The sequence below is a fragment of the Catharus ustulatus genome, chromosome 2, assembly GCF_009819885.2.
Source record: "Catharus ustulatus isolate bCatUst1 chromosome 2, bCatUst1.pri.v2, whole genome shotgun sequence".
In the NCBI taxonomy this organism is placed as follows: Eukaryota; Metazoa; Chordata; class Aves; order Passeriformes; family Turdidae; genus Catharus; species Catharus ustulatus.
Window position 1 is genome coordinate 11,430,009 of NC_046222.1, and position 25,158 is coordinate 11,455,166.

Below are 25,158 nucleotides of genomic sequence, written 5' to 3' on the forward strand. Positions count from 1 at the left end.
CAGATCTTTCCTGTGCTTCTGTGATGAGCATGTTTAAGGTATTTCAGACCTTTCCTCCTACACTGTCTTCATCAAAATGTTCTTCTGTAATGAAGTGATTTTTAGTTAAGATGCTTTTTTTTGTCTGTACAGAAAAGCAGTGATGCAGTTCCACAAGTACTGAGGCATCCAGTTCTCAGCCCAATGCGTTTGACTTTTATTGTTTGCAACCCAGAGTCATCTTGCTCTTGCACTCTCTTGGCTCCAGGCTCTGTGTTACACTCAGGAGTTCTTTGTGGGTGTGCCTGCAGACACCTGTTTTCCTGCCCTAGACAGACAGACACCTGTCTATTCATGTGTCCATAAAATGGGAATGTTATCAGTCCCTTACATGCAAAGTTGTATAACCCAATTTCCTTACTCTGTGCATCCCTCAGATCATATAGGAATGGGAGGACAGAATGCAGAATGTTCAGCTAATGCACGTGGAATTAAATTGCACGAGAGATGTACTCTGTGCACTGAGTAGATGAGAGGGCTTACAAGATAAATTTTAGATGGCTAAACAGTGTTTCATGTCAATTTGAAAACTGACAGTTACACAATTCATAAAATTCTTGTTGTAAAATGTAATTTGCCTAGCATGTAAAATTATTGTTCCTTTTATGTGATTAAGTGCAGAGATATTTTTTATTACACTGTTTTCTTGGTGAAAGTAATGGTCTTCTGGAGAAAATATGTTTAGCAATACTCTGCCTTCTGAAATAAAACTTAACATTGCACATATTTAACACCTCATTTGTTTTGCTGAGGCTTATTTGGAAGAGTTTTGTATTATTTGTAGAAGTGCTTAAAGATGTTCTTAATTTTTTTCTTTTCAGTCATTATTTAACCTACTGGAGTTTCGAAGACTAGTTTTGAATTTCAATCCTCCTGCAAATGCTCAAGATTTGCCCCGAAACCAAAAGGTAAAACGAGAAGCTGACTTCCTCTTGTGGCTGATGAAGGCATTTCTGTTTTGTATTTTGATTTTGCACTGTTCTCTATCTCGTATCAGCGTGGGTTTTAGAGGTGCCAGTTAGCAGTTCTCTGAGCTTCCTGTTGTGGATCTTACATAAATGGCATCAGCCTCCCAGCAGAGTATGGGGCAGGGTGCTGAGAGAGGCAGAGCATTTCTCATGTGAGTGTAGCTCGTCTTAGCAAATGTATTTTATTTCAGTTCCCTCCCACTCATGATCTGACATTGAGCTTTTGTTTATTAGCTTGTCTCTTCTTGTTTTTCAGAAGGTGATTAGAAGTATAAATTTTCTCATGTTTATCCTGGTACTCACATAGGACTGGGGAGGGGAAGGTCTTGGATTGGGTTTCTTGTGGCTTCAGACTGGCAAGGAGGAATGGTCATGGAGCAGGGACAAGACAGACCTGTTTTTCTTCCTTCATGGACATCCTTTGAGGAGAGATACAGTGGGGGCCCCTTGATTTCTATATTATGAAATGGGAAGGAAGAAATTGAAAAGGAAGTGGCTGTATGACATGTGGAGACACTTGGTTACCTGATTTTTAGCAGGGACTTACAGAGCAATTAGTTTTTGCATATCCAGAAATTGGAATCATAGGATGGTTTAGGTTGAAAAGAACCTTAAAGATGAACTGCTAGTTCCAACTCCTGTGCCATGGATAGGTGCACCTTCCACTAGACCAGGTTGCTTAGAGCTCCATCCCAGCTGACCTTGAGCACTCCCAGGGATGGGGCATCCACAGCTTCTCTGGTCAACCTGTGCCAGTACCTCACCACCTCACAGTAAATTATTTAGACTATTGTCTGATGCCCCTTTTTGTCAGATTTAAAGAAGAGGGTGTGTTGTCTGTTCTTAGTTGTTTGTCCCTTCAGGCTTATCTGGCATGTTCACTATCAAAAGTAAGAACTGTAATTAGAGAAGCAAAAGAAAACAGGCAAAGAGAAAACAGTGTCCGTTTTCTAAACCTCTGGGTATGTTCCATAAAAGGGGTGTTGAATGTTCAGTCAGAGCTGGATAATTTCTCCTCTGCCCTACCCCCTTCTTTCCTCATCACATTCAGAGTGCAAGAAGTCACTTTTTTTTTTTGTTGGAAAGCATATTTACCTTAGGTCATGAGATGGTGTGAAAATAAAACATGGGTAGTGTTCCCAACACAAGGTGGGGATGAGGCAGTGCATTTTAATAAGAAAGATAAGTCATGCTTTACAAAGCATTGTACTGAAATCTTTTTAGAGTGACTTTCTGCCCAGTATTTAATTTTTCATCATATAATTTGTTTTAGTAATGTCCTTCGGTACTCAGAAATTCTATGTTCATTTTTCAGCATGTGAAATGCAATTGGCATCTAAAAAGTGGTATGAAATAGCTGATGACAAGCTGTTGTCTTCATAAACATCTTGCCCAAGCGTTGACACTTGCAGCCAAATGCCTTTAGCTGTTCCAAAGTACTTTATTTTAGAAATTCTGGCCATGACAGACAATAAATTTGTGTGAAATGGTGTGACACCAGGCAAGTGCATGGATTTGTGCAGAAACCTTGCTTTCTGCAGGCCTGCTAGAAAGAATCTCTGGCAGTAGTTTGTGCTCTCTCCTTTATTGACTTACATTCCAGAATGAAGTAACATTATTGCTTGGTGTACTCATCTGTCTTATCTAGCTGAAAAACGATTGAGGAGAATTTAGGATAAGGGATTGCTTCACTAGTTTGAATTTAGACAGAAGACATGCATGCCCCCAAATGTGATGCCTTTATTTCTTTATAAGTGAAGGCAATTAGTGGCAAATTGATTTAGAGTTGTAATATAAGTTACCAGTTGACAATAGAAAAAAAATAAAATAAAGCCCTGGAATTTACTTCCAACTTATTTAAAACTATTTTCCCTCAGTTTTGTTTTTGTTTTTATTTTTATTCCAATATTAGCTACCATATGTGACTGGCATTCTCCAGGATCAAATTTCCTTGCTAATAAAGGACATGTTTTAATAATCCCAGATTTTGAATACTTGAGTTTGCATCCTGTTGTTCTTCCAGTTGATGGGAATTAGTTTAATGCTGGGGTCATGACAATCTCTTGATTTAGCATTAAAGCATGTGGTTATACTTCAGGGAATATTGCAGAGCAGGGTGTTTGTTCTTTCCCATCAATATATTGAATCCAAATACTATGAATAATTTGGCATGTAAACTTCTTAATCCGGAAGTCATTGGTATAAATTTTTACTTGAAAAAACCTCCAAACAAACAACAGCACAACAGCCCCACCCTATTTATCTCAACTAATTGGCTTTGATTTTCTGGATTTGAGCATACACTTTAAATCTTCAATTTTATTTAATTCAAATTATTTTTATTTGAAAATAATTTGTCTTCCTTGTTTTTTTTCTATAGAACAAATACAGTTCTCTGTAGTTACTGCAGCTTCTTTGCTGTCCCATTCTTTTGGCTCTTGCTGTCACATGAACACATATTTTTGCTGTACACACTGAGACCAGCTAAATATTTGGTCTCAGTGATATCTTCAGGAAACATTTTATTATCAGAGGAAAGGGGTTACTGTGCTCCAGGTTAGCACATCCTTCTGCCTGTTCTGATACTATTGTAATATTATCATTATCTCTCCTGACAAACTGATTTGCCATAATTAATGTTTGCTATGTATTAAATATGTAGGCTGCTTTAAAAGCATTTCTAATAATAAGTTAGTCCCACATGTATTAAGAAATTATTTATGCAGGCAGGATAGGAGATAAAATGGAGAATGTCTTAATTATGAAATTTCCATACAGTGCTTAGTTAAAAATTATTTTAATCTTTTTTTTGTGTTGGTACATGTACAGGATGCTTTAGAAGTGAGAGCTGTATGTTTTGCTGTGATCACTTCATCAGTACTTTGTTTTGATGTGCAAGTTCTTTTGTGAAACTCAATGCCTTATTTTAGGGACTGGCCCACCTTATTTTGAAGATTTTAGGGTTTGTTCTGGTCAAGGATCATGGCTTGTGCATTAAACTGAGCTTTTTTTCAAAAGCAGCAAGGATTTCCCTTGTTTTAGAGAACTTTGGTAGTCTTTGTAGATACTTGCTTTGAGTAGTTTTTCTGACATTGGTAGGCAATTGTTCAAGCTACAAATATGGCTAAAAATCAGCCAAAGTTGTAGTGTGAATTTGGGTAATACAGTAATGTACTATGTACATTATAATAATGCCTATGTATTTCAGATTTAACTAAAAGAAGGTAAAATCTAGAGTATTGTGGCTAATCATTTCTATTAGACATATAAACTATCACTGGTATTGAAGCATCTTTATAAAATGTATCTAAAATTTAAAATTTCATTTGTTTTAATAGAACACTATAAAAACAGCAAGAAAAATACAATATTTTCAGATTGTATCTTTTGTTGTTATATAGTGTTTTAAGTGTCTGAATGGGAGACTGATTTGATTTTGTTCTTAAGTTAGGATGATTTGATGCTGAATTAGGATGGCGCTTGAAGTGCAGCCTTTTCTGTGAACAGTATTTATAACTGTTTTGCAAGGTGGACTAGAAGAGCAAAATAAATTCTGAGATTTACATGACTAGAAGTATTTCCTAGGTATTATGTGAAACACATTTAATTCACTGTGCACTTTTTAAATCTGAAGTAAACCAGATTTTACATGCAAAAGTGTTTATACCTCCTGGATTGACACAGGAGTGACTAAACAAGTCTGCTGTTTGATGAGCATGTGAACTAGTTTGTTATCAAGTAATTCCAGTTTGACCAGTATCAGACATCTGTGCTGACTATGAATGATACTTTGTTCTAAATGCAAGTGGATATTACATGGGGTTTAATTTCATAACTATTTGCCAGCTATGTATTCAAGAGTAGATATCCAATCTCCACAGCATTGGTAACCTGTGATTTAATCTATGGTATTTGTGTTTCAGTTTATTTGTTTTTCATTATGCAGGCAGAAAGTATTTCTTCTCTTCTGGAAACCAGCAAAAGAATGCCACAGGCACATGAACTGTGCATTAGAATTGGGTAGAAAGGAGAGCAGCTATTTTACTTGTGTCAAGAGAAATAATAAAGGTTAGTTAGACCTTAGAAATTTAGTCTGCAGCAAAAAATAAGCTTAAAAAAGGTGCTGAATAGTGTGTAGGCTCACAAGAAATTCTTCTAGGAGTATAGAGGAATACTAGTTATCATAAAATAATGTATGTTGTTGTAGTATATTACTTAAGGCTTTGTAATTCTTAAGAGAAACATTTCTGTCCTAAATGCAACTCTCCTTGTCCAGTTGTCAATTCAGGCTCACTTCAAGACAAACAGTATCATCTAGATATGATTTCAGGGAGCTTTTAATTTCTGAAATGGAATTTTCTTCCCAGTGAACTGCATTATTTTGTAACACTGACAAATAAAAGGCATGCAGCATTAGCTTGGTAGTACTGCAAGTAACCCTATATATTATGACATTACTCAGTTTATTGGGTAATGCTTCTGTTCAGTAGATTTCTGTTATCACTTTGTTAACTATTTTTATTCTTCACATACAGGAACATAGGAATCTGCCTTTCATGCGTGAATTGAGGTACCTGTTTGCACTTCTAGTTGGTTCAAAGAGAAAATATGTTGATCCATCAAGAGCAGTTGAAATTCTTAAAGATGCTTTTAAATCAAATGATTCCCAACAGGTAAATTCCATGTATTTTCAATCAAGTTTATGCATGTTTTTATATGGTCATATTGTAATAGGAAATACTTACCATGGACAACAGAATTTCAAAATGTCCACAGAAAAGCAACTTCTAATTAATTTGACCTTTTCCTATAACATTATGTGATTTCTGGTTGCATTTATTGGAAAGATTAAAAAAAAAATCCAAGCAACAGGACTACTTTATCTAATACACTTTCTTCCTATTGTTTTAGAAATTAATAGTTCAGCATTCTTGCTTTTAGGATTTGGTTTAGCTTCTAAGTCTGGGGGTTTTCAAAAGATAAATACTCTTCTGATCTAACAGTACATCTGGGGCTGTATTGTCAATGTACAATCTCATACTGCTTGGAGGATCTAAATATTCATATTCAGGATCATTACCCAAATATAAATATGCAAATTCTGCTTTTTTTTGAGAAACATTCTCTTTCTTCAGATGCTTTGTTTTTCCACATGAGGTTATGTGGCAGAGGTGTTTAATTACAACAGCACTCTGAATTTACTGCTTGATGAAAGTAATATTAGTCACTGCTTGCTAGATACCAAAGGGTTTGAACAATGGGATTCACGAGATGCCTTTGGACTAGCATGGTGTGAAAGCTGAGCCCAAGTAACAAGGATCACAGGACAGTGTCACTGCTGAGGAACACCAGAGCCACTCATAAAAAAAACAATCATGGCACAGTCTTAGACATTGTGTGATTTTGGAACAGTGGTGGAGGGAGAAAGGAATTCTGCTAAACTGATCTTGTAAGGTGACACTTTGTTGTGTTCTGTTACATATGTGAACTGATCACTTTATTTTTTAACAGCAAGACGTTAGTGAATTTACACACAAATTATTAGATTGGCTAGAAGATGCCTTCCAAATTAAAGCTGAAGAAGAGAGGTAAGATTTTTTTTTTTTTTTTGTAGCTCTGCATGTCGAACATTTAGATAAGAGGAAAACAAACCAAGTGACCAAAAAGCCAATTCTCTCTATGGCTGAAAAAAAATTGACTCTGTAGCTTGTTTTAGTTCAAGTGTATCTTTTTCCATACATGTCAGTACTTTCAAATTTTTTCCAAAAGTAGTCTTTTTTCACCCTCTTATGTAATGTTAGAAATCTAGCTCCATTAAGTCCAGAGTATATAAAGAGTGGAGGTATTTTGTAGATAATCAATTAGGATTTTTATTTTAATGCCATTTTGCTTTTTGATCCTGTAGTTAAAGTACGTACTTCAAAACCTCACTCCTCTTTCTCATCTGAGAACTAAATACTCATTGTATAAATGGGCATCTGGAAACTCTTTTGAATGTATGATTGTTTCTATAATGTTTCAAGAAACAGTTTTTACAAGGGTTTTGTAAAGTGTAACCACTTGTAATTGAATCTGGTTTGCATAGATTGTCCTAGACTGAAACACTTGTGAAAATTAGTTTTTAAAATGTACTTTCCCCTGCAAATTTCTGAATCCTTGTCATTAGAGGAAAGTGCAAAAATAAATTGATAGTAAAATGGGCATCATTTCTATAATGAATTCAGAATAGTCTGTTCATAGTTTTATAAGTCAAAGGCTGTGACTTTGACTTGGATTGTTTTGCACTAACACAGATTCTGTTTTTTAGGGATGGAGAGAAACCAAAGAACCCAATGGTGGAGCTGTTTTATGGACGATTTCTCGCAGTAGGTGTGCTTGAAGGTATGCATCAGAATTTACTTGGACTTCTCTGGTCACGTCTGCTCTGTGCTTGTCCAAGCACACAGATGACTGATGCAGTTTTAGGATTTTAGCTACTTCTGCAGAAGCAGATGTGGAGAACACACATGTATACATTTGTCTGTGACAAATGGTTGGTCAGGTATGAGACTGAGGAGCAGTGCAGTGAGCTGCAGGGATCCACAAAGACTGTTTTCATAACCTTCAGGAGCTGAGTGTATGTTCTCAGTGCAGCACAAGTTGGGATGAGATGCAGAGGGAAAATGCTTGGAAGAAATTACTGGGGTACTGTTACCGTTTACTAATGGTGGACAGAAGGCAAGATACTATATTTTGCTGAGCTGTTGTCTCATGCTCCCTCTGATTCATGTAATCCAATGTAAAACTTCAGTTATTGCATTTCTTTCTGCACAATTTCTCATATGGAAAACTCACCTCCTAAAAGTACAGTTGGCTGGAAAATGAGTCAGTGGAAACCTGCTGAAGGGCAGTGTTGGAGAGAGCACTAAGGAGGTACAACAAGCTTCCCTTTATCTTATCTGTATGTAATTAGTAGATCTGCAGAATTGTACTGTTCTCTATTTTCAAGAGCCTATGAAAGTATTTTGATTCATTTTAATGTTGGTGATTCTGCCTCCCATCCAAATGAATGACTTTTGCATTTGAATGAAGCAGGTATTGTCTTTAAAGTGGCTTCCAGGTTATTCTGTGACCTTGAACATGTTGCTGAATTGTTGTCAGATTTCAAAAGCATTCTGCCGATTTCTTGCTAGTAGCTGGCATTCTTGCTCCTTTATATTTAGCTACTTTCATCCCTTACATTCTCATTGTAACAGAGGAGATACGTAAAAATCAAACAACTAAAGAGAAACTAGGAGATGCAAGACTGGTTACTGACTTTTAGATTGAAATAAATTGAAATTCTAGGTTGAACTCACTTGTCCCCATATTTCTCCTCATGCTTGCACTTATGCCTTTATACAGTGTTACCACATTAGAATCGTTTTTCAGTACAGAAATGAATGTTCTCTTTTGTGGCTTTTCTTTTTTTTTTTTTTTTTGCAAAATGTACTTAAACAAAGGGCTTTTCTAAACCAGCAATTCCATTGACTTTGCTGATACAATATACATTTGTATTACGAACCTCCTGTATGCACAGGAGGACTTTGATTTATGTGTGTATAACTTCCCATGTGTCTCTGGTGCCAAGTAATTTTGAGTTTTGCTTTTTACCAAAAGATGCTAAAACAATACAAAAAATGAGCTGAAGAGGAAAATACAGTAATTTTCAATATTATTTGAGCAACAATTTTGAAAAAAAAATATCTTTGGACACATAATTAAATTGTTCAATAAGAAAATGTGGGAAATGATCAGTAGACTAGATCAATTGATCTAGGATTGATAGGGTTTTTTTCAAGGTAAATGTTTGTTCTAAAACATTAACTGTTTAATTTTTCATTTGAAGGTAAAAAATTTGAAAACACAGAAATGTTTGGCCAGTATCCACTACAGGTTAATGGCTTTAAAGATCTTCATGAGTGCCTAGAAGCCGCAATGATTGAAGGGGAAATTGAATCTCTCCATTCAGAAAACTCTGCAAAGTCTGGTCAGGAGGTGAGTTAAGTGTTCATGTGGATTTCTCTTAGGATGTTGCTGTAGTGCCTTTTATTTTTGTTTGGGTTTCATGCCTGGTTTTTATGGTTCATGGCACCTGCTGTATAGATGGGAATCCCCATTTCCTGTAAAGGCTGAGCTACTTTCTCTTTGCACAGCTGTTCATGTTTCATCACAGTTATTTTAAAGATGTGAAATCTTAGGAGATTTTTTCCTACTTACATGTGAAGTTCAGGTATAATTTTTTCCTTGATGTCAATCTTTTGAAGTAATGAAATTTTTCTTCTTTTAATTGTATCGAAGTACACACGGGGTTTAATTGTGAAGCCTAGTGACACACATTAAAATCATCCTCCAGTCTGAAGTTCTGATGCCAATTCTGTGTTTTACAACAGTTGTTTCATGGCATCTCTTTTACAATGAGCATATTTCCTGAAACTTAATTTGAAGAAAACAGAATCTCATAAATTTCTTGGTAAAATCCCAAGTTTAATTTCTTCATGCAAGGTGAAGACACTTTGTATGTACCTACTGCAAGAGCACAATTATTCATCTTATGAACTAAAGGTTGTCTTGCAGTTATAACCTGTGTGAATTATGCATGCAATGTCAGTTCTGTTATAAATGCTTGACTAGAAATGTCAGACTTGGGTTTTGTGGGTTTTTTTGTTTTGGTTTTGAGGCTATTACAAGTTAACTTTTTTGTTTTGGTTTTGAGGCTATTACAAGTTAACTTGTAATATTGGGAAACTGGGAAACAGCAGGATAGTGATGTATAGGTCTATACTGTTACTGCTTAAATTCTGTGAAATTGTCAGCTTGGCTTTGCATGTGGAACTGGAAGTGAATAGTCATATAACAGATTGACAGTGGTGGAAAAACCAAGAACAGTGATGTGTTAAGTCCTATTCTATAAAAAACATTGCTTCATTATTACCAGGGCTAAGTAAACTGGTGACGTTTTCCTGAAATCATTCATAGTAATATTTCTTCTTTTAGTAACTATGCTTAAATATAATGCCTGAAAGATGTTGCAGTGCATTGGAAGGTTTGGAAGTACTAAAAAACTCCACATTTCTTTAGTTTTAACATGGTCTATCTCAACTGAAGAAATATTTCAAGTAACTTCTCTGAGCTGATTGATATCAAAGCTTAAAGAGAACAATAACGTGTCACACATGTCGAAAGATCCTCAAAGTAGTATTCTGTTTTTTTTCTATATTCCACTGTTGACTCTAATGGGGTATTTAGCATGACTATTAGTAGTAGTAGTAGTAGTATTGTTATTAGTAGTATTGTTATCATGATGCTTGAAAGCCTCAGTTACTGAGCAGGGTGTCAGCAAGTGAGCTAATGTAGGAACAGGAAAAGGACAATCTCTGTCCTGAGCAACTTAAATCCTGCCTCAAGAGAATTTTAGCCGTGAGCACAGGAAGAAAAGGCTGTTGGCTAGGTATTGTATGGATAGACTATTCAAGACATTTGGCTGGATGGGAGAACTTGAAGTGAGCCCTGAGTTAAATGCCACATCTGGACTATGACACTGATGACAAATGTATGTTAATGGTGTCTGCAGCAATCAGAGAAACTTGAGGTGGTGGTTAGACACCCAAAACTTATGAAATGAGTAGACTGTGGTAGCTATGTTTGAGAACAGAGAGGAAAGAAAAGCTCTTCAGTACTGGAACTGGAGCTGGATTTGTATTATAGTTTAAAAACTATGCATGTAACAAAAATAAATGAGTCTGGGTAGACCTCTGTTGACTAGTCAAGGACAAATGGGGTAAGATGATGATAGCAGCGATTAGAGACTTGAGTAGAATCCTTAAGCTGTCAGTATGGAGGAAATGTCAAACACTTGCTGATCCTGTTTCAGAAGGGGTCATTAGAAGCTTTGAATGATAGCAGGTGAATGAAAGGATCAGGAAATTGAGTCTGAGAGAACTATAGCAGGGAGAACACTTGCTAACAACTCTAGTGTAAACAACTCTTTCAGTATCATTGAGGAACTTACCTGCCAGTTGGCAAGACAGGTAGGCTCAGGCATGAGCTGACTTTTGTATGAGCAAAATAAATATGAGTGGAACAAGTATTTCTGCCTCCTCTGCTGGAACACAGATAGCAAAACTCTTAAGCAGCAGGGGCAACAAGTGGTCTGTGTTTACACTGAAGGGAGAAGGTGGTAGCATTGGAAAATTTATGCTGACCCACCCTCTAAAGCCAGTTTCTCTCACAGCTGTGTCAGTCTGCAGGCATTGTACCATTATTATTGAATTTCTGCTATTTGAAGACATTAATTTTGGGAATTTCTGTTTCTTCATCCAGCACTGGTTCACAGAGCTTCCTCCTGTCTTAACTTTTGAGCTATCAAGATTTGAGTTTAATCAGGCTTTGGGGAGACCAGAGAAGATACACAACAAATTAGAATTTCCTCCAATTTTGTATCTAGACAGGTATGGTATAATATCAAAAAAATTCTAGTGTGAATATAAAATAAACCTGTAAGTTTGCTAAAGTTGATGATATGTCTTATGCTCACTTGAATCATAGTAAATTTCTATTCTGTTTATACAAGTTAGTTTTCATGGATTTCACCTGTTTCAGAAAATACACATAGATCACAATTTAAGACATACTGCTGCTTTGTGTCAAAAACCTGCTTCCACTTTCATTTATTTCTAGGTACCTCTGTACACAGGCAAAATACTCTGAAAAATCACACTGTTTATGGGTCCATTTGAGAAATTGGGTGACAAGTGGGATATTTTGTGGTGTTTCAGATACTCTTCAGACATGCAGTCAATTCTCAGCATGAGTGCATGCAGTTTCTCTGTAGAACAGAAATATCAGGATGGCTTTCAGTTAGCTACTGAATGTTGTTTATGAACCTAAATAATGAAGTAGAAGTATTGCTCTGTAGTTGCTGCTTAAACTGCTTAATTTAGAATCTCACTAATAGTGGCTTTCTCATACATGTTTCTCATCCATGGTAGCAACAGAGCTTTTGACACTGGGGATAAAGTATCTTCTGAAAGTTGTGGAAGGGAAGGCTCATTTTCTTTCCAGTTCTGTTTTAGTGCTTAGTATTGTAGTTTCTAGAGGGTGTGAGTTTTTATTAGTACTAAGCTGTATGGCTGATGGAGACAGACCTAGTTTCACTGTTGGGATACTATGGACTGACACTATTTTCTAAATTTCATGTTTTACAGGTATATGCACAAAAACAGAGAAATAACAAGAATTAAACGAGATGAAATCAAGAGACTCAAAGAGTACCTCACAGTTTTACAACAGAGATTAGAACGGTACTATAGATAACCATGTAAATGCAAATAGTATTGTGGGCTACATAGAATAACTCTTTGCAATTTTACACACTGTGTATAGTTATTTACCTGAGATTTCCTTTCTCTATCTCTTTTCTTTTACCCTTTCTTTGGAAGCTGTGTATAAGTGTTGTTATTCTGATTCATGAAACGTGCTAGGAAAGGCTTGCTTTAATTAACTGCAATCAATCAGAAAAAAATACAAATTTTTTTTTAATTTTTTTTTTTTTTTTTTTGGTATCTGTGAGTCATGGCATTAATACGTTTTGTGGTTAACAGATATTTAAGCTATGGTTCTGGTCCTAAACGATTCCCCTTGGTAGATGTCCTGCAGTATGCCCTGGAGTTTGCCTCCAGCAAGCCGGTGTGCACGTCCCCCGTGGATGACCTGGGTGCCAGTGCCCCTGCCAGCAGCACACTGCCACCACAGCTCCCCCCCAGGTAAGGGCTGCCTGCTGCTCCCCGGGGCAGAGGCCACAGCAAACCAGCCTCTGGAGACAGAGAGCACGTTCAGCTGCTTTGTTCGCCACACCAGGCATCTCCTAAGGGAGTAGTGTAAAGTTTCTGCTCTTTTCTTTCAGCACAGCAGGCTTAAATAAACAAAAATCTTAATAACCTGGGTTTGTCTCGTGCACTCACAAAAACGTCTTCACAAGGAGATTTGCCATTTTCAAGCACAGCCCAATTCCATCTGCAATTCTAAATAGACAGAAGATTCTGGTGAGGTCACTGATTCCCATGTGTATTGTTTTAGAATCTGAATTGGGTAGTGTGTATGTGCTGCATAGCATCAAGGTTTCTGGTGTGCAATTTATCTGTTACTTTTTGCCTGGGAGCTAAGCTCCTTTGCTGCTGTGCAGTTTGCATATCTTACCAAATTTGTCAGGGGCCAAAATAATCTGACTACTTAAATGCAGAGTAGCTAAAGTACCAGAGAGATAAAAGTCCTGTAATGTTTTTCTCCTTATTTAAGCTAGTAACTCAGTTTAGGGGACGGAGTATATACTCAGTCAGTTTGCAGATGATGCCCAGCAGAAAAGGACCTGGGGGTGCTGGTCAGCAGTGACTGAACATGAGCTAGGAGTACCCAGGTGGCCAAGAGGGCCAGTGGCACCTGGCCTGGATCAGCCATGGTGTGGCAGCAGGACCAGGGCAGTGACTGTGCCCTGTGCTGGGCACTGCTGAGGTCACACCTCAATCCTGTGTTCAGTTTTGGGCTCCTCACTGCCAGAAAAACATTGAGGTGCTGGAGCATGTCCAGAGAAGGGCAATGGAGCTGGGGAAGGGTCTGGAGCACAAGTCTGATGAGGAGCAGCTGAGGAATCCGGGGAGACTTTAACCTGGAGAAGAGGAGGCTCAGGGGACACCTGATCACACTCTATAACTCCCTGACAGGAAAGTGTAGCCAGATGGGATCCAACCTCTTCTCCCAGGTAACAAGTACACAAGGAAACTGCCTCAAGTTGCACTAGAGGAGGTTTAGATTGGATACTAAGAAATATTTTTTCACAGAAGGGGTTGTCACGTGTTGAAACAGACTGCCCAGGGTAATGGTGGAGTCCTTCCTGGAGGTATTTTATGTATGTTTGGATGTGGCACTGAGGGACGTGGTTTAGTGGTGGACTTAACAGTGCTGGGTTAATGGTTGGACTTGATCATTTTAGAAGTTTTGTCCAAACTAAATAATTCTATGGTAATAGAGTATATATTTGGATAACTGGACAGTAACAGTTTATAATATAGCTTTGTATGTTGTGTTTGGACAGTGGAGTTCTGTCTCCTGGGTCAGTCAAGGTTGTTAAATTTGTCATTTAGAGAAGTGAAGTACATGAATCTAAAAAGGCTTTAAAAAGGTTTCCCATGCCTTACTGATACAATGCCAGTTGAAATGTTGATGATTGATAAGAGAAGACAAACTTTTAAAAGTTACCTCTGCTTGCATGAAGTGCAATATCAAAAGTAATAAACTTCTCAAACTCATGTAAAGGAAGTTTGTTCTGTAGAAGTATTGTGGCTTTTTTGTCCATCTAAAACACCACAACATGCTATATGGAGTGACATTTTCAGCTCTTAAAGTTCTCAGAGCTTTCTAAACTCCTGAAGAATCAAAGTTCCTCAGTCTGTATCATAATGCTGTATACAAAGTGAAAACTCAGTGGCATGCAAGAAAGATATTCAGATTCCTCTTATGGAATGTAATTATATAGACATGATCTTGCTGATGGCAAGAGAAAAATCTGTAACAAGTCTTAATTTTTATTACCTTGCTGCTCTTGCAGAATTCTCTTAGGATGGCTGCTTTGCAGTTTGAGTTAAAGTTGTTTGGAACAAATTTAGATCAGTTGGTAACGCATTTCCAGTGAGGCATAAATATCAGAGGTTCCTTCATTATTGCTGTTCAGCTAACATAAGCTGTAGGTAGGACATTAGGAAAAGTATGTCTGCTAGGAATAAGACACGTGAAGGAAGTTATTAAACTGAAAATTTGTGCTTATTGGATTTTATGGTCAATGACCATAAGACAAACTGCTGTGATTTCTCTCTCTGCCATTTGGCTGTAAATGCTTCAAACCACAGTTATTTACGTATATGACATGATTTGAAATTGTTCAGTAGTGTTTCAAATAAAGCAAACTTTGTTGTTGTGCTGATATGTAATATACCACAAAGCTTTCAGAATTTAAATACTAATTCCATATTGCTATTGTAGTTACCTGTTCTGGATTGCATTTTAGGAAATTGTTACCTTTAAAACACCCATTTTCAGATGAATAGTTTATTTTTATGGTGCAACTTTTAGTGTGTCTGTGTGATGATTAAATTTTTATATTTCATGTTTTGAATGAATGCAGCACAATAGAGCAGCAAGGGCCTTCATCATCAGATGTCCCAAGCACATCTCCTGTACAGAGATCAGTAATACATAAACCATTCACACAATCACGGATTCCCCCTGACCTGCCCATGCATCCGGCCCCAAGGCACATCACGGAGGAGGAGCTCTCTGTCCTGGAGGGCTGTTTGCATCGCTGGAGGACTGAAGTAGAGAATGACACAAGAGGTAATGCCACACACTGGGCAATGCATTTGCTGTAGGAAAGGATTTGTGCAAGTGGGGGAAATCTTTCATCTAAGAAGGTTTAGCTTTTGGTGTGTAGATAGGTGTACCACAAGTGAAATGCACCATCTCTCTTTTTCATGAGATAAAGATGTAATCATGTGCAATTATACAGCCTTGTGGAAGAGAGGTTCTTTCTTCTTTGTCTTTCAGATTTACAAGAAAGTATATCTAGAATACATCGGACAATTGAATTGATGTACTCTGACAAAACAATGGTCCAAGTAAGTACAGTTTTGGCATGAGATAATTGAAAAGAGATCCTTTTTGGCACTTTTTAAAAGTTGTTAGATGCTTGAAAACAGAGCAAGTATACAACAATTATGTAGTGTTTTTAGAAATTTCATTGGAAAGTCATAATGGGTTTTGTAAGCCCTTTAGTTGTGTGTGTGCAGTGAGATGAAAGACAGTGTTGCAGTATTTTACAGGTGTCATGCTTAAATTCAGGCAACCGTGACGAGAAACCCAAATATGTTCTATCTCTGATCCCCGTTTTTTACCGGAATGCAGATTCACATAACAAAATTTTCTTGCCCTGATTTGCCCACATTGCTTAGTAACCTTATGGCTTTAAGGTGGTGAAGCATTAGACACAGGAAAGTACTATTTTTGCTGCTTTTAGTGCCACTGTGTATTGTAACTTCCATGCTAATACATAGAAATTCAAGGCTCCTGATTTTGATTTGTAGTTAATTCCAGTGAGTGGATTTGTTGCTATTGGCTTGGTTTTTTGTTTAGTTGTTTTTTTAAAATTTTGTCTAGATTTTGTATCAGTCACAACTTTGATTATTAGTCTAAGCTGTCTTCTAGCAAATTCTCATTCTGTGTAATCTGAACAGTGTTTTTAGAATGTTTTACTGTGGAGTTGTGACTCCTCTGCTGTTTCTTATGTTCACATACTCATGTTCTCTCACTCTGACAGGTTTAAGGTTAAGGATTACTTCCTCTGTTACTTTCTGTTAGTAAAAAGAACTATTTTCATTCCAAGTAAGATCTGTTCAGCTTACAGTTTTCCTTGAGGTATGTTTTCATTTTGTACGTGGCTTCTAATAGTTACTGGCAGCTGAACTCTGATGTTAAGGATTTCAGGCAGATTACCTAGATGACTTTAAGCTTGCTAATAGCAGGCTTTTTTTTTTTTCTTAATACTTGTATTATAACAAGAAGGCCACAGGCTACATGTCATCTAACAGTGAAATGAGTTAATTTGGTAACTTGCATCTGAATAGTCTACCTGTGTGGGCTTAGGTGTTACAGAAGGAAAAACCTCTGCATAGCAAAGATGCTAGTCAGATGTCATTACAAAAGAAAAAATACACTGCTTAGTAAAACACAAAGTAGGTGCTGAACCCATCTGAAATCACAGGCTGGAAGGGAAGCTGCTCTTCTACAGCTCAGTTGGTGTGTCCCTATGGCTGTTTTGACCTAATAGAAAGGAGGCAGATAGAGCTGTCTACTTTTCTCTGCCTACCTCTGTCTTGGGGTGGTTTCATAGCTGGGTATTGCCCCATTTCTTGGGAGCAGTTTCACAGTTCTGTACAATACAATTGCAGGATTGCAGTCTTGAAGTCAAGTTCTAGGCACATAAAACTAGATACATTTTTAAGACAAACATCTAATATTTGCAGGATGCTTCCTAGTGTATTTATGAACTGTTTGAGAAACTCTTTGTCTTCTCCTTTTGGATTCTAAGGATATACAATAGTTCATAAAAACCTTTGTCAAATTGTCATATGAAATGCATTCCCAAAATCTTTGTTTCATTCTCCTGAATGAATGTTTCATTAGCTGCTTATTTATTTCCTTCCTTCTGTGAACTTGCTATTGGGAAAGAGACACACCTGTTTTTTTAATGTGGAAGTTCATCTTGGATATAGCAGCTTTGACATACCTGTTCTATAGCTACACATGATAGAGCTGGTGAAGCTCCATTGCTGGTTCATGAGTAGTAAGTGTAAACTAAGAAGTTTAATGCCACTTAGGTTTGTGTTGCCTTGTGCTATTAATTACTGTTGATATAATGGCTTATCACAAGAGATGCCTGTTGGCACTGAACTCATCTGTCAGAGACCTCTGTGGGGAACCTTCCTGAAAGGTCAAAGTGGATGTCTGACAGCTACTTCTCCTGACTTGGAGGAAAGGGTGAGGACCCTCAAGCTGACCCACTTATCATGGTTTTAAGTAAAATGATTTCAATTCAGTGGGGATATTTAGTTCCTGATTTTAGGGTAAGAAAATTTTATTTTGACAAACTCTAAAGAGAGACCTTTTTAAAAATCAGGATCTGCATACAGTTTTGTGCATATACACATGCTTTCAGTCATTTTAAGGAGGCTTTCACACTGGTTTAATAACAGATGTTAAAAAACCCAGAGCATTCAGATTTAAGGACTTGCCAGGATTTCTTCTGTGTATACGTCTTGTGTTTGGGAGATTTAGATTGTGTTTTGGTCTCTGGAATGACAGACTATTTGATTCCAGATGCTGTGCAGTCACTGTGCTTTTCAGTTCAAGGGGAGTTGCAAAATCTCCAGAACTTGCATGTAGCCTGGAAGAGAAAGATCAGGTTAAAAATAACTTCAAGGAGTTTTTCCAGTCACAGTTGTGTGTATATTTACAGTTGTTGCAGTACTCAATATTTGGGGAAGATACTGAGTACACCTTGAGTTAAAGAGACTGTTTATCTTCAGTCCAGATTGTGACATCAGTACAAGCTGGCTTTGGGGTTTTTCATCCCAGCTAAGCTGTTGTCATTGAGGCACACTGTGCCAAGTGGGGAAACTCAGCTTTCCCTTTTATGTTGCATGTGCTATTCCAGCAGGTTAAAAGGAGTCAATCACTAAGATGTTTTGAAAAGACTTGTAAGGAAGAACTCATTCGTTCTACTTCTCTTTCTCCTTCAACTTCCCAATTCCTTAGGTAGAAACTAAGTTTCCCATTGTTCTTACCTCTTGGTTTACAGATGTAGCCTGGAATTAATTTTACATTGATCCCAGAAAGTGCTATCGTCCTTTGCCTCAGAAAGAGGAGAGGAACTTCTCAGGATTTCCATGCTTTATTTAACTTTTCCCAATACAGTAAAAATACTGGAAAACAATCGTATTCCTGTTCTAATGCAGGAATTTTATTTTGGGGTAACTGAAGCAGATACTAATTTAAATAAATTCTTTTACTGTCACACAGAAAACACTGAGTTTATTACCTTGAATTTGCATGTGCCTTTCCAGATTTTTTGACATGTTTGCCAGATTGGAACTGAAGCGAATCATAGATAGTCAAGATTGACTTATTTGAGGTTTTTTTGGTAGATACAATGAAGGTAGGAATATTAAGGAATTAAAAAAAGAGGATGTGTGGCAGTAAAGACAGAGTAGACATTTATGTCATACACTGATATTTTTAAGATCTTCTGTAACTAGTAGTGGTAAGTAACATAGTTCCAAGTCCTTATGCTTAGTGGATTGCTAGTTTTACTTGTTTTTTCCTCTGAGTTGTGTTTTGATCCTGATTAACTTTATTTCAATTTGTTTTATTTCATGTAGCAATTTTTGCTGGGATACAATAGGAACTAAATACTGTCAAGAAGGATTTAACTTTTTTTTTATTATTTTTATTTTTTTTTAAGGTTCCTTATAGGTTGCATGCTGTCCTAGTTCATGAGGGTCAAGCGAATGCAGGACACTACTGGGCATATATTTATGACCACCACCAGAACAGATGGATGAAATATAATGATATTTCTGTGACAAAGTCAACTTGGGAAGAGTTGGAACGGGACTCTTTTGGTGGTTATAGGAATGCCAGTGCATATTGTTTAATGTATATCAATGACAAGGAGCAGTACTTGATACAAGGTAATGTTATCGACACAGATTCTGCATGGTATACAATAACTGAATACACTAGTAAAAGAAGTTTCTTTCAGATTGATTTCCAGATTTTTGCAATGTTTTTCATAGTTATTGAAAGTTTTATTCATGCTTCTAACTGTTAGATTGTTCTTGTGGGTGGGACAATTGCTGTTCAACTTATAGATCAATAAAGATAATGCCAGTGTTTCAGTATTATTAAGATTAAAAAAAACCTGTTTGCTAATTTGTAAATATTTAGAGAAGAGATTGCAGAATTTTGGATGGTTTATCTCAAGTTTGGAAGAGAATTATGGAAATAGAGAAATGAGTCTTTTGACATTAAAATACTCATTTAGCTGCTTTTTTTCCTTCTAAGCTTCAGAGCTTTGATATACTCTACTGGAGCATGGAAACTTGAAATCTTATGCAGTAAATTGAAATGTGAATAATTTATCCCTACTAACCACACATCAAACCTAAGTAATACATGGGTTGGGAAATTTTTTTCAGGTCATGTAGGAGTATGCAGTTATAAGGCTTTGTATGGAAGTATTTAAAGAGAGGACAGAGATCCCTTAGCACAAAGTTTTTGATAATGGTAGACAAAGAGGTATCTGTGAAGAGTGTCCAGAGATTCAGTAGAAGGTCATGGAAAATATTAATGTTCCTGTTTTTTCATAAGGCAGAAGGCTCAAGTGCTCATTTGTTCAATTTCTAAATGAGAACCAATATTACCTTTAACATTCCTAAGTTGCCAGGTTGGTGATGCACTTGCAGCCCTGTAGGATTCCTATGCCATTCCAATTAAATCTGAGGCCTGCTCACTGCAGGGAAATTACTGCTGGTGGATCCCCTGGGATCTGGGATACCCCTGCAGAGACCATTCTCAAAGCAAAAGGAAGATTACTCAATTTAGCTGGCTTTCTGAATTCCTGTAGGTCCCCTCTCCCACTCTCCTTCCCCTTTTCTCTTGGGAAGTTTAGTTGTGTCCAGCTGTCTGTGGCAGTAATACAGTCAAGTAGTGGTGGGGATTTTGTGAGTATTCTCTGAAGGATCACACAGAGTGCTCAACACATAGTAAAATCAGTTAAAACTAATATAGATTTGGAGGTTTGGTGCTACACTGTACTGGTAATTCACTTGAGAATATCTGTTGAACATACTTTCTACTTTCTTTTGTACTATTCTTTCTTTTTCTGAAACTTATATTTCATGTTATCACAGAGGAGTTTAACAAAGAAACGGGGCAGATCCTTGTTGGAATGGACACTCTTCCTTCTGATCTAAGGGATTATGTCAAGGAGGACAATAAACGTTTTGAAAAAGAACTTGAAGAGTGGGATGCAGAACTTGCTCAGAAAGCACAGCAGGAGAAATTGTTATCTCAGATACCCAGGGCACCAGCACCCTCACCTGCTCCAGGTTGGCTGCTTCTATCTGTTTGGAAAGGGAGCAGGAACAAAAATCACTGGGGCTTGTATATATCATTTTACAACATAACAAAAGAAGAAAAAGTTAATTTGTGTAATCTTGAATTACAGCTATTTACTCGACCAGACAACTATACTTGAAGTTTAGCCTGTTGGGTTGGGGTTTTGCATTTCATTTTTAAGAAAATAATTATTCATTGGTTCTTCTGCCTTTTTCCCTCCCAGTTGTCTTGAGCTTTTTTTTCTTTTTCGTCCTCCCCATAGAAACGGAAGCTTTTTAAGATAGGTCTCACCAGTCTGTTTTGAGGATTTGTTAGTCTGTAAATCATGTATTTTTTCTATTCAGGATGATTTAGTGTGAGACCTACATTCACATTTTAAATTAGAACAACATTTAGATCTGAAGAGCATAATAATGTATTTGTTGCAGTGCATTGAATAGATTTAATTATAGTAGGGCCAGCTTAAGAAATTACTGTGTGGAAATTAGGGTGTTAAAATTGTGGAAAAGATTGTGACCAACAACTGTGAGGCTTGTAGGAACCCAGCTAATAAGGACCACTGGCAATCTGATTATAAACCAGAGCTGCCAGGGTTTTTGTAACATTCACTTTTTGCTTCATTGCAGTAGGCTGTATATTTTATGTGAAAGATGGCATGATGAATTTTCTGTCCAGATGTTCTCATTGCTGTATTTGAGTCCTAAAGACTGAGCATACATTTCTCATAAGTATGTGTGACTGCAGAATGAGTGCAAGAAGTGCTGTGATTTAATGGCATTGTCTTGCAAACTCTACAGACAATTGCCTCATCTTTTTATGAGTTCACAAACACTTTGCGATTCATTCTATTTCTTTTGTTAATAATGGAAAGTACAAAACAAATTTTTAGTCTGCCAAAATTTGGTTTCATCATGTAAGGAATATAAGATGGTATTTATACTAATCAATTTATTGCTCTCAACTGGAGGAGACTGAGATCTTCCTTAAGGCAGAAAAATGTATTTATTATTTTACAAAGTAAAAATAAATCTTGCACTCAAGTGGCTGGAGGTCATTCCATACGTTGAGCCTGTTTGCCACAGAAACTCCAGCTAAAATATCACCTTTGTTCTCAGTCATCCCTGATGATTGGTTGATGCACACCCCTCACTCAAGAGCCTTAATAGGTCTATAGACAGGACAGGTCTATTGTTTCTAGTAGAAAATCAGGGGTGCATTTTTAGAGAAGTGTTTAAAGTGCCATGGGACACAGACTGGTGTAAAGTTGTATTTGTGAGTTTTGTGACCTACCCTGCATTTTCTGTGTGATTACCTTATCTATGAGACAAATAAATCTAAATAAAACTAATCAATTTAAAATTCATGCTTATGTTAACGCACAAAATTGTTATCTTATTTCTGTCCCTAAGTTCAAGCAGGAGAACCAGAGTATTTAGAGCAGCCATCAAGAGCTGATATTTCAAAGCACTTAAAAGAAGATTCTGTTCAAGCAATCAATAAAGCTTTAGCTGAACAAGAAGATAGAGGTCCAGAAGCTATAATGGATACGGTGAGGATATTTTGAAGCTTGAAATACTTCTTTTGCTTTTATTTTGCAAGTGAAAATGTTGTAAAAACTGATAAAAGGGTGTGAGTCTGGAAACTTGATAACTGAAAATTGCTTTTTCTTCAGGGACTGTCCAACACTAAAGTCCATCCAGAAACTGTGTACATCAGTAATGGTTGTAGTGCGAAAAAGATTCTAAGATCAGTGTTCTCTGTGAGATTCAAGTGCTTGTCAGGAGTATTGTTCAAATTGCAATCAGCTGATTTGTCCACCATCTTTTAAAAATGTTAGAAGGTCCCATGTATTTTTGAGGAGTAAACATTGACAGTCCATGTAAAAGACTTGAAAAATATTGCTTTAGACATTCAGGTTTTTTCTGGGAAATATAAGAATATAATTGAGTTCATTTGACAGGCCTGTGAAGGTAGATGTAGCTTTCAAAAATAAGGGGTTTTTCAACAGTATTCTTTAGCTTTAATGCAGATACACAACTTGATGAAAATATTTTTTTCTGATTTACAGGATATCTATATTAATATAAAGTGTCTATAATAATTAGTGTTGAGAGTTTCTGTTTTCAATTTGTACAAAGTATACTAGTAGGAATGGGACATTAACTATTTTATGTGTTATTAATGAAACTAGTATTTGACTTTTTTGTTTCAGCACATATTTTGTCTTCCCTGTAAGTGTGTAGATAAATGACAAATATGTTTGCCACAAAACTAAGTGCCATTAAAACAATTTATGCATCTGTCTTGGAACTATATCCATAAATGTACAGTACGGCTTCCTTAGGTATCCCTAGTAACCACTAAGGATATGAACAGTTTAGATCTGTGCAAAATGCTTCCTAAGTTCAGATGTGCATCCTCATTAAACAGAAGCAGTCTGGCCCCAGATACCTTAACATCTTTGAAAATTATGTGACAGCTTGTTGGCACCCTGTTGACCTGCTGTGTTTTCCACCCCTCCTGTGGTGTCAGGAAGGCAGGGGACGCACACTTGGTCTGCTAAACTGAAATCAAAGCTAGCAGGGAAATTCATCTAACTCTGGATGAAAAGATACTCAGCCACTAAAGCCTTAGGCTGCTGCATATTGGCCTTTTTTGAGTTCTCAGAACAGCTTAGTGGGAGGCTGTTTAATTCGTGTTACTCCAGCTGAAAAGGTGGCTATGGAGATACCAAAATTCATGATAAAGTGTCCTTCATAAGGCTCCTCCTTCCAGGGTTTGTGGGCACCATCCCAGTGGGATGTGAAAGAATCTTAGACCTTTTTCCATGGATCAAGTGTTGTAGTTCAGGATAATGGCACTTGGCACAGTGGTCAGCCTTAGGACTTCACAAGACTGGGGTTGGGGAATACCATGGTCTATTTAATGAGACAAAAGAAAAAAAAAAAACCATGCAAACATTACTTAAAATAAATGTACTGCAGCTGTTAAAATGTAAATTTCTAGTTAATCTGAAGGTACTCTGTTAACATTTAGAAGCTGTTCTCTGTATTCTCGTTTCACTTATGCAGGATTGTGCATCCTTAGTGTATCAGCATGCTTTCTAGTTATTCTGGTTCCATATGCATTCAGACATGCAGGCATATATTCCATTACTTCATTTTTAGTTTTTCCATTTTTAAAAGAAGGAAAGCCAACATCAGCACATATAACAGGATTGTAGGTTATTCACCACATGTTCATTTTATCCATTTTATATACTTTTTCCTTTTTTCTGCCCTGTGATTGTATTTGTATTTATTGAGTGTTGGGTGTAAATAGATACTGAGTATGTTTTGGGAATCTTTGTTAAAAGGTGACAGTTGCAGAACAAATAGCATAGCACTTCACCATTGTTTGGATTAGAGTCAAGGTTTAAGTTCTGCAAATGTTGCAAACTGCCTGTTACTCAGTGATAGACTATAAGAGCCAAGACTTGTCTCCACTGTTGTTTAAAACTTAGTTTAACATACCAAGAATTTTAGGGACTAGGATAATTTTCTCATTTTCTGTTTGATTACTCTTCTAGAAATAACCCAGTTGAATGCTCCTTTAAATATTCTTTAAAACATCTATCTTGATGTTTAGAGCCTATTTTTGTATTTTTTTCTCCCAGAGCATTGGGAAATTTTAGCTTTTAGTTTTGTTTCTGTCCTTTAGTGTGACTTCATCAGGTATTTCAGCTATGAAGTATCTGACCTGGCCCTCTTCAAGATTAGACTGGAGCAACCTGATCTAGTGGGTGACATCTTTAGGACTAAATGATCTTTGAGGTCTCTTCCTAAACTATTCTGATGTTTTATGATATACTTAGTAATTTTGGGGTGTACAAAAAATGTACAAAATATGTACAAAAAATGGTGGTTCACAGACTCATCCTTTTCCAAGTGACTTCAAAGTATAATGGATATTAGAATTGTAGTACTGGTATACTAACCTGTAAAAATAGAATTAGTGAATAAAGAAAAAATGAAATAATTTTAGTAATTGTGGCTTAACTTTAAAATGTACTGCTTAAAAATTATAAATATCACTTATATTCTCTAATTAGGTACAGTTTCTGAATTCTTTCAGAATTTCAACAGTGAAGATTATTGTGTACTAGAGATCAACCTGTCAGTTTGCCTCTCTCCATAATTCTGCTGTATTTTCTGATGATGATTATGATGATTCCTTTTTTCCCCGCGCACGTACTGATAATGGTTTTCTTCTGCAGAGCTCTGATAATGCCCCAGCTCAAGCAGCTCCTACCCAGCGCGTGGTAGAGGTGGCGATCCCTGATGTAGGGACTTTTGTGATTGAGTCAGAGGAGGGGGGTTATGACGATGAGGTACCTCTGATTGCAGTTGTGTGCACCACTCCTTCTCGG

The 25,158-nt window shown here is 36.9% G+C and overlaps 1 protein-coding gene across 2 annotated transcripts in view; it reads left to right on the forward strand.

The window, feature by feature from the left end:
- USP25 (ubiquitin specific peptidase 25) overlaps positions 1-25,158 on the forward strand; it is an 87,949-nt gene that overhangs the window by 48,376 nt on the left and 14,415 nt on the right. Inside the window, exons 6-19 of one of the 2 annotated variants that reach the window (XM_033052136.2) lie at positions 861-947; positions 5,543-5,680; positions 6,519-6,595; positions 7,315-7,388; positions 8,875-9,023; positions 11,349-11,476; positions 12,233-12,328; positions 12,629-12,790; positions 15,202-15,410; positions 15,621-15,691; positions 19,093-19,321; positions 20,543-20,740; positions 22,160-22,299; positions 25,006-25,119. In XM_033052136.2, the coding sequence (XP_032908027.1) occupies positions 861-947; positions 5,543-5,680; positions 6,519-6,595; positions 7,315-7,388; positions 8,875-9,023; positions 11,349-11,476; positions 12,233-12,328; positions 12,629-12,790; positions 15,202-15,410; positions 15,621-15,691; positions 19,093-19,321; positions 20,543-20,740; positions 22,160-22,299; positions 25,006-25,119 (1,872 nt within the window). The remainder of the gene's footprint in view (positions 1-860; positions 948-5,542; positions 5,681-6,518; positions 6,596-7,314; positions 7,389-8,874; positions 9,024-11,348; positions 11,477-12,232; positions 12,329-12,628; positions 12,791-15,201; positions 15,411-15,620; positions 15,692-19,092; positions 19,322-20,542; positions 20,741-22,159; positions 22,300-25,005; positions 25,120-25,158) is intronic. The other variant, XM_033052135.2, reaches the window with a different exon arrangement.